The sequence below is a fragment of the Oryx dammah genome, unplaced genomic scaffold, assembly GCF_014754425.2.
Source record: "Oryx dammah isolate SB20612 unplaced genomic scaffold, SCBI_Odam_1.1 HiC_scaffold_23, whole genome shotgun sequence".
NCBI lineage: Eukaryota > Metazoa > Chordata > Mammalia > Artiodactyla > Bovidae > Oryx > Oryx dammah.
In genome coordinates, this window is record NW_024070207.1 from 4098479 (window position 1) to 4115219 (window position 16741).

General features: G+C 37.1%; 1 protein-coding gene across 6 annotated transcripts in view; it reads left to right on the forward strand.

The window, feature by feature from the left end:
- Positions 1–16741, forward strand: part of DIAPH2 (diaphanous related formin 2) — a 968119-nt gene that overhangs the window by 435596 nt on the left and 515782 nt on the right. For all 6 annotated transcript variants that reach the window (XM_040266684.1, XM_040266683.1, XM_040266685.1 and 3 more), the window contains 2 exons: positions 4664–4765; positions 6807–6901. In XM_040266684.1, the coding sequence (XP_040122618.1) occupies positions 4664–4765; positions 6807–6901 (197 nt within the window). The remainder of the gene's footprint in view (positions 1–4663; positions 4766–6806; positions 6902–16741) is intronic.

The window sequence follows — 16741 nt, forward strand, 5'->3', positions numbered from 1 at the left end:
AAATTAGTTATAAAACTTTTATTATGATTTATGATTAGTTATCACCATGTAAATTATTGTGTTACCCATTTATATTAATATTAGCTACAAATTACAAACATCTTGTCACATGTTTTGTATATCCACTGTGATAGCAGAAATTAATATGGGATTCCCGAACATTGCCTAAATTAGATTGGGGAAAGAATATAACCATGTTTACTTTACTTATGCTCCTGAGCATCCCTCAGTTGTAAAGGAATAAATTTATAGTACAATTGCATGGAAAAATCCATGTATTATAGGAAATATAAGAATACTCACTGGGCATTTTATCTTACATAATTAGTATCTTGATGTTAACATGTCTTTAATGATAATACATGTCTTTATTATTACATCATTGTATTCTTACAGACAGTATTTTATAATGTTTCATTATTTTTTGGTTGATTAGCAGTGTCAATTTAAGCACTCTAATTTAATCCTGTGGTGTCACACCCAGTGGCTATATGAGTTTCCATTTGCACAAGGAGATATCAACATAAAAAATGGACGCCTCGTGAACCTGAAGACCATAGGGCCCTTATTGCTAAAATCACTATTTGAAATTTTTGTATTGAGAATTAAAAAATATCTCTTTAGTCTCATTCAAGTAATTTGAAATATTATAGAATCATTATAATTTATAAGCACGTTTCACGTGAGAGAGACCCTCTGAAATTTTTAAGTGCACAGTACAGCATTGTTAATTGTAGGCTCAGTGTTGTGCCACAGATCTCTAGAACTCATTGAACTAGTATGACCCACTGAACAGTAACTCTCCATTTTTCCCTTCCTCCAGCTCCTAGCAGCTACCATTCTACATCGTTTCTATGAGTGCTATATTTTAGATTCCTTACATAAGTGTAATTATTGCAGCATTTGTGAGTTTGTGTATTGCTTATTTCACTTAGCATAGTGACTTCCAGGTTCTTCCATGTTGTTGCAAATGGTGGGGTTTCCTTATTTTTTAAAGTTGAATAATATTCCATTCTATGTATATATTACTCTTTCTTTATTCATTCATCCTTTGATGGACATTTAGATTGTTTCCTCATCTTGGCTATTGTAAATAATGCTGCAGTCCACATAGGAGTTTAGATAACTCTTAAAGATTTGAATTTCAGTTCTTTTGCATGTATACCCAGAAGTAGGATTGCTAGACTGTATGGTAGTTCTGTTTTAATTATTTGAGGAATATTTGTATTGTTTTCCATAGTGGCTGCACCATTTTACATTCCTACTAACAGTGTACAAGGCTTCCAATTTCTCTACATCCTCACCAACACTTATTTTTTTAACAGTAGTCATCTTAACAAGTGTGAGGTGATATCTCGTGTGCATTTTCCTTCATGATTACCAATGTTGAGCATCTTTTTATGTTGTTCATTCCAAATGTCCTCTTTGGAAAAATATCTATTTTGAGTTTTAATTGAGTCATGGAATTACCCATTTTTAAATTAAGTCATGGAATATTTGAGTTTGACAAGTATTAGAAACATATTTGAAATAAAAGAATCTTAAGACAAGTGGCATTTTCTGGTCTTTATGAAAGCACAGACTTTTGAATGTTTGAAAGCTTCAATACTATATAGATAAATTTCATATATCATTACCTCTCTTGAAATTCTCTATTATCTAAGCCTGTGGTTGTGATTGCTAAGGAATGCTTTTAAGACGAGAAAGCCAAAGGCAATAATTGTTGCTGTTTTGTCACTAAGTCATATCCGACTCTTTTTGCGACCCCATGAATTGTAGCCTGCCAGGCTCCTCTGTCCGTGAGATTTCCCAGGCAAGAATACTGAAGCGGGTTTCCATTTCCTCCTCCAAATCTTTCTGACCCAGTGATCAAACCCATGTCTCCTGCATTGCAGGCAGATTCTTTATTGCTGAACCCCCAAGGAAACCCCCAAAGGTGATAAGAGCCACTGGTTAATATCTAGTGGAAACATGATTGCTCCTGAAAGCCTGTCTAGTGAAGAAGTTATTTTAAACTAGGTCTGCTCTAATGATCCTGGTTCAGCAGTACCCACTCATGCAATTCTATTCATTTCTTGCGTACATGTGGGAGTGCTCAGTTTTGTCCGACTTTTGGCAAACCCATGGACTGTAGCCTACCAGGCTCCTCTGTTCATGGGATTTTCCAGGTATAAATACTGGAGTGGGTTGCCATTTCCTACTCCAGGGGATCTTCCTGACCCAGGGTTTGAACCCAGGTTCCCCGTGTCTCCTGCATGGGCAGGTGAATTCTTTACTTCTGGCACCACCTGGGAAGCCCATTTCTTCAACCCAAGATAAACTAAAGTATGGTGGTGAAGTCACTCAGTCGTGTCCAACTCTTTGCGACCCCGTGGACTGTAACCTACTAGGCTTCTCCGTCTGTGAGATTCTCCAGGCAAGAATACTGGAGTGGATTGCCATTTCTTTCTCCAGGGGATCTTCCCAACCGAGGGATCGAACCCAGGTCTCCCGCATTGGAGGCAGACGCTTTAACCTCTGAGCCACCAGGGAAGCACCAACTAAAGTATAATACAAGGAAAATATGTAAGGATTCAGAAAATAAATCTGTGAACTCTAGGCATTTAATAGATCTAATCTTCATTTTAAGTAGCTTGTTTATTTGGAAAGGGGAGAGATTGACATACACGTTAATGAAAAAAAAGCAAATATATGATGTTGCACAAAATGACCATTATTATGTTTGGGTTATTCAGGAGTCTCTTAGTTTGCAGGATAATCATAATGTGTCTTTCATACTGTATAGCGTTTTCACTGTATATGTGCTTTCTTAGTCTCCCATACTGGGATTTAAGGCATATTGAATGACTAGGATATTTTTCTTGACTATTTTGTTTGACTAGCACACATTTCTAAAAGATTTTACAAGTAATTTCAGTAAAATTCAGATAACGTTTTTCTTATGGCAAAAGGACTCACTCTTGAACTGTCATTTCTTTATATAGAGTTTTCTTCGGCTGGAAGTGTCTTGAAAGTTAGGATAAATTAATATGCTGATTATTTTATAGGAAATACACTGGGCTTCTAGATCCTTTGAGGAACACTGTGATGATTTTTTAAAAGAAATATATTGAAAGTCATTTTTCTTCTAGCAGTACCAGTAATTCTCTTTTCTTGAATAAACATGGCAAACTACTTTTCACTCCCATAAGATCATGTTTGTCAAGTATAATTATCTAGCCTGCTTGAACTCTGCATTATGTGAAATTCATCATACCTGTAAAGTATGGCACTGTTAGGATTTTAGCGATTTTTTTTTAATTTCTATAGTAAGTTCATTTAATTCTTCTATAGTTTGTAGCAATAAAACAAAGGGAGTCTTAATGGACCACAACATTTTGATGCCTTGTAGAAATTTTTCCAGATGCATACATCTGTGAACAAAAAGCTTAGCCAAAAAAAAAAAAAAAAGTACTATGTTTGGGGGCTACTTTTCCTCTAAAGAAAATAAGAAAATCAGTAACTCATTTGTGATCTCCTTAACAACAGTCAGATAAAAAAATATAATAAAAATAATAATTGCCTCAAAATAAAGTTATATTTTGTAAAAGTAATATGAACCAGCATGATGATGGTCATGTGACTTTGTGGTAAAATTTAGCAGCAAGAGTATGGGTACAAGAGCATATCATTCTAGTTGACTGAAAAATTTTGCCTTTACTTTTCTCATATATTTTCATGGTCCCATTACCTACAACCCTCTTTTTATATTAGCAGAGGTAAACTGCCAACACAGGAATATAATGGTAGCTGTAGAATTTCTATATAGGAGGGCTTAAGGGATTTGAGATAAAGCCTCGTTTTCATTGCAGACAGCATGTTGTTTTTCACTTTGGTTTGAGAGATGGCTTTTTTGAGGGGAGGGCTGATGGGGGTGATGGAGACTTTTGGGGGGGAGGTCTAAGGCGCCTCCATGGCACTGCCACTCTTCACAGTTTCAAGACATTTTAACTGTTTGGAACTCTAGGGTGACCTGAATGTAGGGTAAATAAATCTTTTGTTCAAAGAAAGTAAATAGTACTAAAATCTGGTGAAGGATAGAAAGGAAACTTACTCAAAACACCCTGTCTTTGAGGTTCCTTAAGTATGAGTATGCAGATAGGTGCTAACTGTTGTCTAACTTGCAAATGGTTAATATCTGTTCTGCAAAGCAGTCTCAATAGGGGTTTTCATATGGCAACCTGTTTAGCCTTAAAGTTACCTTAGATAACTTTAAAGCAATTTCAGACCTGCCTTAATTTTAGCATATTTTAGGATAAATACATGTTTGCCTTTTTGCTCGATTAGTCCCAATTAGGAAGATTTTACTCTATGTTTAATTCCTGTGCTGCTGTAGGAACCTGGTAAAGCAGTAATTAATGCTCCACATTAGTTAAGAAGCAGCAGTTGATTTTGGGTTCTATTTGGCTTATCTTTTCTACTTAAGTGCTAATATTTAATTTGTAGGAAAAACTTTAAACAGATCTATATTTTTATGTTCATCCTCTTCCTTGAACTAATGAAATAAACCTATTTATTGATTTGGGCATGAGCTTTATTAATGTAGTTAATATGCCTTACTCATGTTAGTCCATGTATTTGGATTAGCAGTATTATTATTTATCTATCAACATTTTTCTTTCAGTTCAAAAGAATGCAGAAGCTTTAGAAGAAAAGAAGACCATACCTGCAAAGAAGAAAGTGAAAGAGTTGAGAATTTTGGATCCCAAAACAGCACAGAATCTTTGTATGTGATATTTTCTACATAGGGAGTGGTGGTGATGGTAGTGGTGAGGGATTGTTGGATGTTTTGAAAGCAAAGTTGTAACTTCTTTGAGCAGGTATATTTAGCATCTATTGGAAACAAAATTTGGTATAAACATGATTTAGGTTGCCTTTTTATCATTCAGCCAGAATAGACTCCCTCTATAATTTAGCCTTGGCCAGGAATATGCCATGAGTAAGGCATATTCCAGGTGGAACTTTTATGAATAAAAGGCTTTGGAATTCTGCATTAAGAGGCCAAAGTGATAATGAAGACAGAGTTAAAAAGTATTGTTTTTATTTTCCTTCTGCCTACACCTGAGAGTGATGGTTTTAGAGTATTCACTAGTCATATTGATTGAATCCTTTTATTGCTATTGTGTTTGAAGGAATTGTGATGTGAGTGAGTTAAGTTGTTAACCGCTGCCCTATAAAATTGGTTAGTAGACCTTAAAGCCTTTAACAAACCAGTCAGCCATTAAGTAAACTTTTGCTAAAGTAGCTGGACATTTAAGCCCATCTTCATTTATCCAGGCCTGAAGTTTTGTTTTTTTTTTTTAATATATAGTCTTCCCTCTATATTAAATTCAGCATTTTTTTGCACCACATTATGCTGTGTTTATATTCTAAAGATACTAAAACACTGTGCTTGAGAAATTTCAGCACATCAAGCATTTCTAATTATGCAAAGAAATACCATGGGAGTTTATTTTGTGAAGGCATGTGCTATAGAGAATCAGATTAAAATAACTCATCATTCTTATTCTTCTGTTAGTAGGAATGTTGCTTTCAGGAAAGCAGTCTCCTAAAAATTGTTCTGCATATGTACATTGCTTATCTGACAGTCTATTTTCCTTTATAAAGTGGATGGTCAGCACTTTTTTTTTTAAGAAACACAAAATTATTTTAACTGCTAGTTGATATCTCATAACATTATTTATTTGGATTCTGGTGATCTCATTTGGCATTTATGTCTATATAATTGCCTGGACAGAAACAATGCTTTTTCATTAGGTACAGTTAAGCCATATAGACTTCTCCATGAAAAAAAAAAAATTCTTTGGAACATATTCATGTTCTGGGGATAAGAACACATGTATGTTTTTTAAAAAGTATGTTCAATAGAGGTGAAAGTGAAATGTATTATTGAGCAATGTTTTCTGAGTCAGTGTGAACTTTCCTAGGTATAATTTGTTGAATTATTCCCATATGACATAATATATATCCAGTTAAGAAAAAATTGACAAGGGAAATCGTGATTCAACATAAAACACAACTAATAGCATACTACATGAATGTCATCAAAGATTTAGAGAACATTTGATTATTCAGACACTTTAATTTTTTCTTATGTGGGAGAACTGCAAAGTAGACTGACAGCTTTTTTTTAGTGTCAGGTTACTTTACTGTCTTCCTTGAGAGGTGCTGTATTGAATGCCTCTGACAATCTCAGTAAATTCAATGTTGAATTAAAAAGCTAACGTGAGATACAGTTTCTAACTTTTCATGGGTTATTTTGTATTCACTTCATCTAAAATGCCTAAGCATGTAGTTATCCTTGCTGTTAGTAGATTTATCTTCCATATAAATACCCACGTGGCTTCCCTGGTGGCTCAGATGGTAAAGAATCCTCCTGCAATGCAAGAGACCCAGGTTTGATCCTTGGGTCATGAAGATCCACTGGAGAAGGGAATGCAGTCCACTCTAGTCTTCTTGCCTGGAGAATCCCATGGGCAGAGGAGCCTAGTGGGCTACACTCCATGGGGTTGCAAAGAGTCGGACAGGACTTAGCAGCTAAATGCACACACACACACACACACACACACACACACACACACAAATACGCTTGAGCTCTAAACATTAGAACCTTAACTAATGGAAACTACTTTTGTTTGTTCATAATCATGTAGATTAATATTAGTGAGAGATTTCATATTGTAAGTCTGTGGAACGGAAATCAGGTATTTATTTGGGCTTTAAAATTGTGGTGCTGCTCTTTTTAATAAAATCAACTTTTATTTTAGCTATCTTCCTAGGATCATATCGTATGCCATATGAAGAAATAAAAAACATCATTCTGGAGGTTAATGAAGGCATGTTGAGTGAGCCCTTAATTCAGGTAATTGCATAGTTTGCTTTTAAATCTCATTTTCATGGGAGTTTCTAGATTGCTGTCTTCTCATTGGAGCGATGTGAAAATGTTCTTCTATGTTTGGATAATAGAGTTAGGAGTATCTATCTGTGTGGATAGTAAGAGGACTCAACGTAGACAATCAGGTTCTAGGTATGTGTCCGCCATTTATTAGATATGTGTCCTTTTAAGGTTAGGTCTGTGCATATGGAGAGCCATCATTCCCGTACGCAAAACTGCATATGTTTTATCATCCCAATGACTCTGTTAAATAGATATTGTTAGTACCATTGCATGAAAATAAAAGTGTACAGGACAAGAGGTTAAATAACTTTCTCAGGATCAGTGTTAAATGGTAAAGTTAGCCCTTAGTATGTGCTGGGAACTGTGCCAAGCAATTTATGTATGTTATCTCCTTGAATCCTACAACAGTCCTATGAGATAAGTACTGTTATCCTCATTTTACAGATCAAGAACCTGAGGCTTGGAGAAGTTGCCCACTTGTCACTTAACTGCTAAGTGGTAAAGCAGTAGAGCTGAGGCTCAAGACAAATCCTATCGTGACTCTGAAGCCATTGCTCTTTTTATTCTATTACTTTACTTCCTTTGGGCAAACTGTGTCAGTTTGCTAAAGCCCTCTCTCTTCATCTGAGATTACTAGGTTACTATGAGAATTATACCAAAGAGACTGCTTGTTAGAATAAAGTACTCTATTAGATCTAATTCTTAGAATTCTTGGCAGCTTTTGTTTGACCCTGTCTAGAAGGCGGAACTGCAAGATTTTTCATGGATGGGCATAGTCATTGTAGGTTTTTTGTTATTGTTGTTTGTATTTGAATCGTGAGGTTTGCTTTGATTTTAAGGTGATCAACTAGTTTCTGCTGTAATAATTTTGTCATATCTCCCTTAGATGGTCTCCAAATCTCAGAGCCCCAGTGTCTATTGTTTGAGCTGTCTGTGTCCATATAGATGTTTCTCCATTGTGTAGTGTGGGCTTGCACTCCGGTTCACCTCATGTATGTTTTAAACATAGATATAGTCTATTCCCTACACTATAGGGCATATAGGACTAAGGTTTAATGACTTTATGTAGGCTCTTTATTATCATGATGCACATTTATTAACCTCAACAAAAGTTACACTGTGCTAAGAAATCCCCTTTTTGAAAAATGTGTTTTCTTTGTCTGAGAAGTAGGTCCACAGTTCTCTGACTTGAAATGGAGAATAGATCACATTTGTCCTGCCTGCCTTAGTGACATGATTCTTTGCCCAATAATCAGAATGAGCAAGTTAAGAAGCCTAAATGCGACTTAGTTCTCCCTCTTTTTTTCCAATTGGACAGTTTCATTTTAAAGTACAATAAGGCAAACAAATGTCTGACTCCTATTCAATAGTTGAAGCTTTCTAGTTTTTTTCTGTATAGTCAAATTGTAGTAAAAGACAATCATATTTTGAAGAATTAATCAATGCAGACATTTATTTTTCCCAGTAAAACTGTAGCTTTTCCTCCATATGCCTTAGTAAATAAAAAAATATGCAGAATGCTACTGTGGTATTTATAATACAAATAAATACCATAATATTTATTTATTTTTTTAAAAAACAAATACCATAGTGTTTATTTACCAGTCATATTTAAAACATCTTTTATTTTTTAAGTCATGTTTTTAACTCTTTAAAGAATGTAAGAAACAGAAGGATTTTCACTTATGAATGGTCCTCTGCTGCTGCTGCTGCTGCTGCTGCTAAGTCGCTTCAGTCGTGTCCGACGCTGTGCGACCCCATAGACGGCAGCCCACCAGGCTCCCCTGTCCCTGGGATTCTCCAGGCAAGAGTACTAGAGTGGGTTGCCATTGCCTTCTCCGATGAATGGCCCTCTAATATGCAACAAACTTTAACAATTTTTATATGGAAATGTAATACCTGGGATTTTTTTTTTTCCTGTTTCACTTGATTTTGTAGCATTAACAATACATATTTGTTTTTCTCTTTAAATTGCCTGGTCCAGTTGGGGGGAATGAATTGCTTTGTTTGGAGATGGCAGTAAATAATATCTGCATTCTTGAATTCAAGTCCTTTAATCTTAACCACTAGGTAATCAAAGCTTCCCAGGTGGTGTAGTGGTAAAGACTGCCTGCAAATGCAGGAAACCCTGGTTAGATCCCTGGGGTCAGGAAGATCCCCAGGAGGAGGGCATGGCAACCCACTCCATCATTTTTGCCTGGAGAATCCCCATGGACAGAGGTGCCTGGTGGGCTTACAGTCCATGGGGTTGCAAAAAGACACCACTGAACCACTAACATGTTCACTGCAACAAGTTCAGGCAGTCAAAAAGACTGCTTGTGAAATCACATTATTATGCTATATCTTAGAAGATAAGTGAAAGAGAATCACAAAATCTAAGTAAATCCTGGCCAGCTCCTTCTGTGTCATACCCAATGCCTCCATGCATTTCATGTTTGCTGGTGTTGGGTTAACCTGTTTCTTTCTTGTCTCTTCCTCTTTTCTAGATGTACATTCCTTTATTCTAAGCCTGAATCTTTCTCTTTTTCACATCTTGCTTGCATCCTTTGCCCCACAAATTTTGAGTTTTCCCTCTCTTGAAAGCATGCCACTGAGGACTTTTTTTTCCCAGCTGGCTTCCTTTCCTCCTCAATGTCAGATACTCTAAAATTTTCTTTCATCCCTTATCCTGTTCAATCAAAACTCATTTTCTTAGTTGTGCTTGTAGGAGGAAACAATTTAACATGTAATTTAATATTATGCCTGATTGGAATTGTGGTGCTTCGTTATGAGGCACAAATGGTGAATAACTCATCTGAGTTATTAAAGTAAATATCACATTTATCCAGACAAATTCAATGTCTGAGTATCTTCTGATAAGGAGGAAGGTACTCCTTATCAAGTACCCAAAGAAGACTGTTTTCTGCTCAGGCAGGAGAAAAGACTAGAATCACCACTACCTTTCTCCCTCCCATCCTAGAAAGGATTTGCTTCAGTGATGCAAAAGTAACGTAAATTTGCCATTCAAAGGAGCTGTTTACCATTTGTATCTAATTATTATGTAGCACATAGATAATGCATAGCATTAAATATGTATCATCAGATTAACTTTGTTGTAAATTCTATCTGATTACAGTGCTAAACACCATCCATGCATAATCATAGTTTGTTGCTTATGTGACATCATTGTCTTCTCATAACAACAAAAAACAATTAAGGACACATTGCTTCCCAGAGACTTGAATTAACAACAGTATTATCTCTCCTAGTATGGGTCAATAAGCTCTTTCCTGCCAGAAAGCTAATAGATTTTAGTTATTTGACAAGATAAATGCCTTACTGAAAAAATAAAAAGAAAAAACTTTAATCAGCAAGATCATGCCCCAAATTTAGGGTTATTAATAAAAGCACTAATGCCTCCTTTATTTAAAAATATTTTAATTTAAGCTAGAAGCCAAGATCACTATATGGAAGTAGTTGAAGATCCTAAAATGCTTATAAAAAACAAAGAAACACTTTAAAATACACCATATCCTGAGATTGTTGAGAAGCTTCTAGTATATGCAGTTATGAGTTAGATCCAAATAATGTGTACTCAGTTTAGGTGATTCTTGTTATTATTTCAGCTTTGAAAATCTGCTTTAGTGTAATTTAATTTGATCTATTGAGAGAAAAATATAAGACCAGTAAGTGTTTTTAGGACCTCAGTGGTAAAAATGAAGTAGTTGTAGGCACACTTACATATAGAACATTGACCAAAAAGAAAAGAAATTAGCACTTTTTAAAAAGCAGTTCAAGTATTGAGGGAAAAATAAAATTGCATTCTATTTTAGAATATTAGTGCATGCAAATGATTCTTAAATGCTGTGAAAATTCATGTTGGTAGAGAGAAAAAATATGATTAACATACAAGGAAGTACAAAATTGCTGCAGAACAATTTACAAAGATATGTATAAAGCAGGGGTTTCTAACCAGGGGTTCCCATGGAGGACCCATCAAGAGAATTTAGGGGCTCCTGAACTTAGATGTGAAAAACATTGCATCTTTATTTTCTTTACCTGCTAGCTAATATTTAGTATTCCATCTGATTAACAATATAGGCAACAAACCGAAGTGCTGAGAGTATTAACAGGACATCTAACTTTGTCACTAATTGAAATAATAAATATTTCCTTGTCACATTAAATTTGTGGCAGATATCTTAAAATATTGTTTACAGTTATTACTACTTCAAAATTTTACTGTTTATTAAAGCTGCCACTAGGTCTTATTTTTTGGTGACTTAGTCAAGAAGGAGAACTATTATTATGTCACAATTTATATTTGTAAAATGTTGATAACTATTTCAATATAACTGGCTTCTTTTCCATTCTTATGTATTTTATTTTATCCTGAGAAGGGATCTATAAGCTGGTATTAAAGAGTTCATGGCAAAAACAAAGAAGAAACTAGTACAGAAAAGAAAGTTTCCTAATCAAGATGGCAGATACAAGTCATTCCCCACTTCAGCCACCCTCACATTATTCATAGAAAGGGCACCAGACCCACGGGTGAGGCTAAAGTACCCTCCTAGGCCAAAGAGACTAATACCACACTGGAAGAGTGAGGGGATCAGCTGCATTCTGACCACATTACGTCTCCCTAGACTAGAGCAGTGCTGCACCCAGAGTGCCCCCCAAGCCTATAGTTTCTCCAGTGGGAAAAGAGGACCCTAAGTGGACATGTAGCTCTCCCAGCATTGTAGGACACTTCCCAGAGTGCTCTATCAGGGCTAACCTCCTAGAGGCAACTAGGGGAATCTATGGGAGTCAACCACTGGAGATCAAAGAGAGATAGAGATGCTGGGGTGGGAATTACAGCAACCAGCACTCAGATCCTGGCAAACTGTATTTCTGCTTGTAGCAATGCCCATGCAGAGATCTCAGCCAATGGCTCTTTCCATCTTCAGAGCCAAACTGGTCACGCCATCTGGCTAGGGAGTCCATTGGACAGTTCTGCCTGATTTGGGTCCCCAGTCAATGAACCATATCAGCTACGGAGCCTGTTGTGCTGTTTGGTCTGGACAAGAAAGCAGATTAGCACCTCTGCATAACTGCTGAGCATAACCTCCAGTCTCACCAAGTAACCTAGCCTGAATACTGAGGCCACTGTGGAGCCCATGCTACAACCATGCTTGTTCATGGATTGAAGCAAGCAGCCTTTCCCAACTGTTATGCATGCTCTCTGGCTGCACAGAACCATGGAGCCTGAACAGTAACTCTGACAGTCCCAGAGTCCAGTGTACAGTAACGCTGAGCCATGAAGTCCAACCTGTGGCCCACCGAATGGCAGAGGGCAAGGTGTGAGCCTGCCTTATTGCTACCTGGCTGCAGAACGCAGACTAGCCCCACCTAACTGCAGGCTACAGTTGGAGGCCCCTCTCCACCAGAGAGCCCAGCCCAGCCAAGAGCAGAGTCTAGCCAGTAGCTCACTGTGTTATGAGGCCCAGCCTGTGGCCCTGCCCAACAACAGAGTGCAGCCCGAAGTCCCACTGGATGGCAGAGCACAGCATGCAGCTCCGACTGAACATAGTCCAGGCAGCAGTGCCATTCACTCAAAGAGCACAGCCTGAGACCCGGCTGACCAGGAGCAGTTGCAAAGCCACCCATAGCCCTACCCACTTGTAAAACCCTACCAGTGACCCCACCTGACTGCAGAGTACAGTAGTAGCCCCATCCAATATGGGAGTCTATCGAGTGGCCCTGCTTAAATGTGGAGCTCAGGCAGCAGTTTTACCCAGCAGTGGAGCTCAACCAGTGATACCCTTTCTGACCTCAAATAATGGACCATAGCCTCACCCAAGTGAAGTGAAGTGAAGTCGCTCAGTCCTGTCCGACTCTTTGCGACCCCATGGACTGTAGCCTATCAGGCTCCTCCTTCCATGGGATTTTCCAGGCAAGAGTGCTGGAGTGGATTGCCATTTCCTTCTCCAGGGGATCTTCCCCACCCAGGAATAGAACCTGGGTCTCCCGCATTGCAGGCAGATGCTTTACCGTCTGAGCCAGCAAGCAAATGCCACTTACCAAAAAAATGCTACCAGCTGACTCATGTAATACCCTAGGTTGAGCTGATGAGTGAAGGGGTTACCCTGTGGTAGCAAACATATAAAGTCTGGAAGAGCAGACCACTTACTGAAATGTGCAAATACTAACACAAGGAATCAAGAATTACAAATAATCCAGTAAAAATGTCACCACCAAAGGAAATTAATAAAACTCCAAGGACTGACCCTAGAGAAATGGAGATCTGTGAACTTTCTGAAAAATAAGAATAATCCTCCTAAATTCAGTGAACTATAGGAATACACAGAAAGACAACTGAACAAAATTGGGAAAACAATGCATAAACAAAATGAGAAGTTCAACAAAAGAAAAGTGATCATTAAAAATAAAGAACAGACAAAAATCCTAGAGCTGAATAATACAATGACTGAACTGAAAAATGGAATAGAGAGAGTCAGCATCACACTTGATCAAGCAGAAGAAAGACAAGTGACCTGGAATGTAGGCCTTTTGAAATTATACAGTCTTAGAAGGAAAAAGCAAAAAGAGTGAAGAAAGCCTACATGACTATCAAAATTTCTCAAAAGAAATATTATAAGCCAAGAAAATGTGAAATGATGCATTCAAATATTGAGAGGGGAAAAAAAAAGTTTCAACCAAGACTACTCTATGCAAACAAGCTGGGTATCTTTTCCTTTAGGAGAGAAAATATTGTTTGAGAAAATATTCTTCCTTTGAAAAGATAAATATTTTCTCAAACAAACAAGAGCTGAGGGACTTCATCCCTAGAACTGCTGTACAAGAAATACTAAAGGGTGTTTTTCAAGCTAAAATGAAAAGATGCTAATTTAAATCATAAAAACATATGAATGTATAGAACTCGCTGGTGATGGTAAATATATAGTCAAAGTCAAATTCTCTAATATTATAAGCTGTGGCATAATTCACTTATGACTTCAATAATATCTTATTTGTTACACATTATAAAAATTTAAATAGTAACATCAGTAATCAAAAATAATATAATCTGTTAGGGGAGAGAAGTAAAATTGTGAAGTTTAGTATGCTACTGAAGTAAAATTGTTATCAGCTTAAAATAGCATGTTATAAATATATTTTCTTTAACCCTCACTGTAACCACAAAGGAAAAACCTATAGTAGATACACAAAAGATTATGGTAAAGGAGTCAAAGTATAGTGTCACAAAAATACTCAAATCACAGAGGATGAGAACAGTAGAAGACTCATGGAACAATACATTCACAAAACAACAAATGGACAAAGCAAATTCCTACCTATCAGCAATTAATTTAATGGTAAATGTTTTAAGTTCTCCAATCAAAAGACATACAGTAACTGAATGTGTGAAAACAAGATTGAAAGGCATGCTCTCTAAAAGATATGCTGTCTAAAAGTACACATAAAGACTGAGACTGAAGAGATGATAACAGATATTTCGAGCAAATCGTGACCAAAAGAAAGCAAGGCTCCTCTGGCCATGAAGTTCTCTAGACAAGAATACTGGAGTAGGTAGCCATGCCTTTTTCCAGGGGATCTTCCTGACCCAGGGATCAAACTTAGGTCTCCTGCATTGCAGGAGGATTCTTTACCATCTGAGCCACCAGGGAAACCCCTGCTATACTTAAATAACATAGACATTAAGCCAAAAAATGGTCAAAACCCAGACAAAAGCAGTCATTATATAATGATAGAGTGGTCAGTTCATCAAAAAGACACATTAATTGTAAATATGCAGCCAACATTGGAACATCAAAATATATGAAATAAATGATACTAGAACTGAAACAGGGGCTAAAAGGAGAAATAAGCAACAATAAACTAATAGTTGGAAAATTTAATACCCCACTTTGAACAATGGATATATGATTCATACAGAGAATGAATAGCAAAATAGTGGATTTGAACAATACTATGATTTAATATACCTTACAGACATATGCAGAACATTTCATCCAATAGCAGCCTATTACATACTCTTCTCAAGTACCCATGGAACATTCTCCAAGATAGATCATATGATAGGTAATAGATAGCAAATTTAAGACTGAAATTATATCACATCTTTTCTGACCACAGTGTTATGGTCATAGTAGTCAATAGTAGAAGAAAATTTTCCACAGTTTGTTGTGATCCACATAGTCAAAGGCTTTGACATAGTCAATAAAGCAGAAATAGATATTTCTCTGGAAGTCTCTAGCTTTTTTGATGATCCGGTGGATGTTGACAATTTGATCTCTGGTTCCTCTGCCTTTTCTAAAACCACCTTGAACATCTGGAAGTTCATGATTCTCATATTGCTGAGGCCTGGCTTGGAGACTTTTAAGCATTACTTTGCTATCGTGTGAGATGAATGCAATTGTGCGGTAGTTTGCGCATTCTTTGGCATTGCCTTTCTTTGGGATTGGAATGAAAACTGACCTTTTCCAGTCCTGTGGCCACTGCTGCACTTTCCAAGTTTGCTGGCATAATGAGTGTAGCACTTTCACAGCATCATCTTTCAGAATTTGAAACAGCTCCACTGGAATTCCATCACCTCCACTAGCTTTGTTCGTAGTGATGCTTTCTAAGGCCCACTTGACTTCACATTCCAAGATGTCTGGCTCTAGGTGAGTGATCACTCCATTGTGATTATCTGGGTCATGAAGATCTTTTTTGTACAGTTCTTCTGTGTATTCTTGCCACCTCTTCTTAATATCTTCTGCTTCTGTTAGGTCCCTACCATTTCTTTACTTTATTGAGTCCATCTTTGCATAAAATGTTCCCTTGATATCTCTAATTCTCTTGACGACATCTTTATTCTTTCCCATTCTGTTGTTTTCCTCTATTTCTTTGCACTGATTGCAGAGGAAGGCTTTGTTATCTCTCCTTGCTATTTTTTGGAACTCTGCATTCAAATGGGTATATCTTTCTTTTTCTCCTTTGCTTTTCACTTCCCTTCTTTTCATGGCTATTTGTAAGGCCTCCTCAGACAGCCATTTTGCTTTTTGCATTTCTTTTTCTTGGGGATGGTCTTTATTCCTGTCTCCTGTACAATGTCACGAACCTCCGTCATTAGTTCATCACTCTGTCTGTCAGATCTAGTCCCTTAATCTATTTCTCACTTCCACTGTATAGTTATAATGGATTTGATTCAGGTCATACCTGAATGATCTAGCGGTTTTCTCTACTTTCTTCAATTTGAGTCTGAATTTGGTAATAAGGAGTTCATGATCTGAGCCACAGTCAGCTCCTGGTCTTGTTTTTGTTGACTGTATAGAGCTTCTCCATCTTTGGCTGCATTGCATATAATCAATCTGACTTCAGTGTTGACCATCTGGTGATGTCCATGTGTAGAGTCTTCTCTTGTGTTGTTGGAAGAGGGTGTTTGCTATGACCAGTGTGTTTTCTTGGCAGAACTCTATTAGCCTTTGCCCTGATTCATTCTGTACTCCAAGGCCAAATTTGCCTGTTACTCCAAGTGTTTCTTTACTTTCTACTTTTGCATTCCAGTCCCCTATAATGAAAAGGACATCTTTTTTGGGCATTAGTTCTAGAAGGTCTTGTATGTCTTCGTAGAACTGTTCGACTTCAGCTTCTTCAGCATTACTGGTTGGGGCATAGACTTGAATTACCATGATATTGAATGGTTTGCCTTGGAAATGAACAGAGATCATTCTGTCGTTTTTGAGACTGCATCCAAGTACTGCATTTCGGATTCTTTTGTTGACCATGATGGCTACTCCATTTCTTCTAAGGGATTCCTGCCCACAGTTGTTGATATAA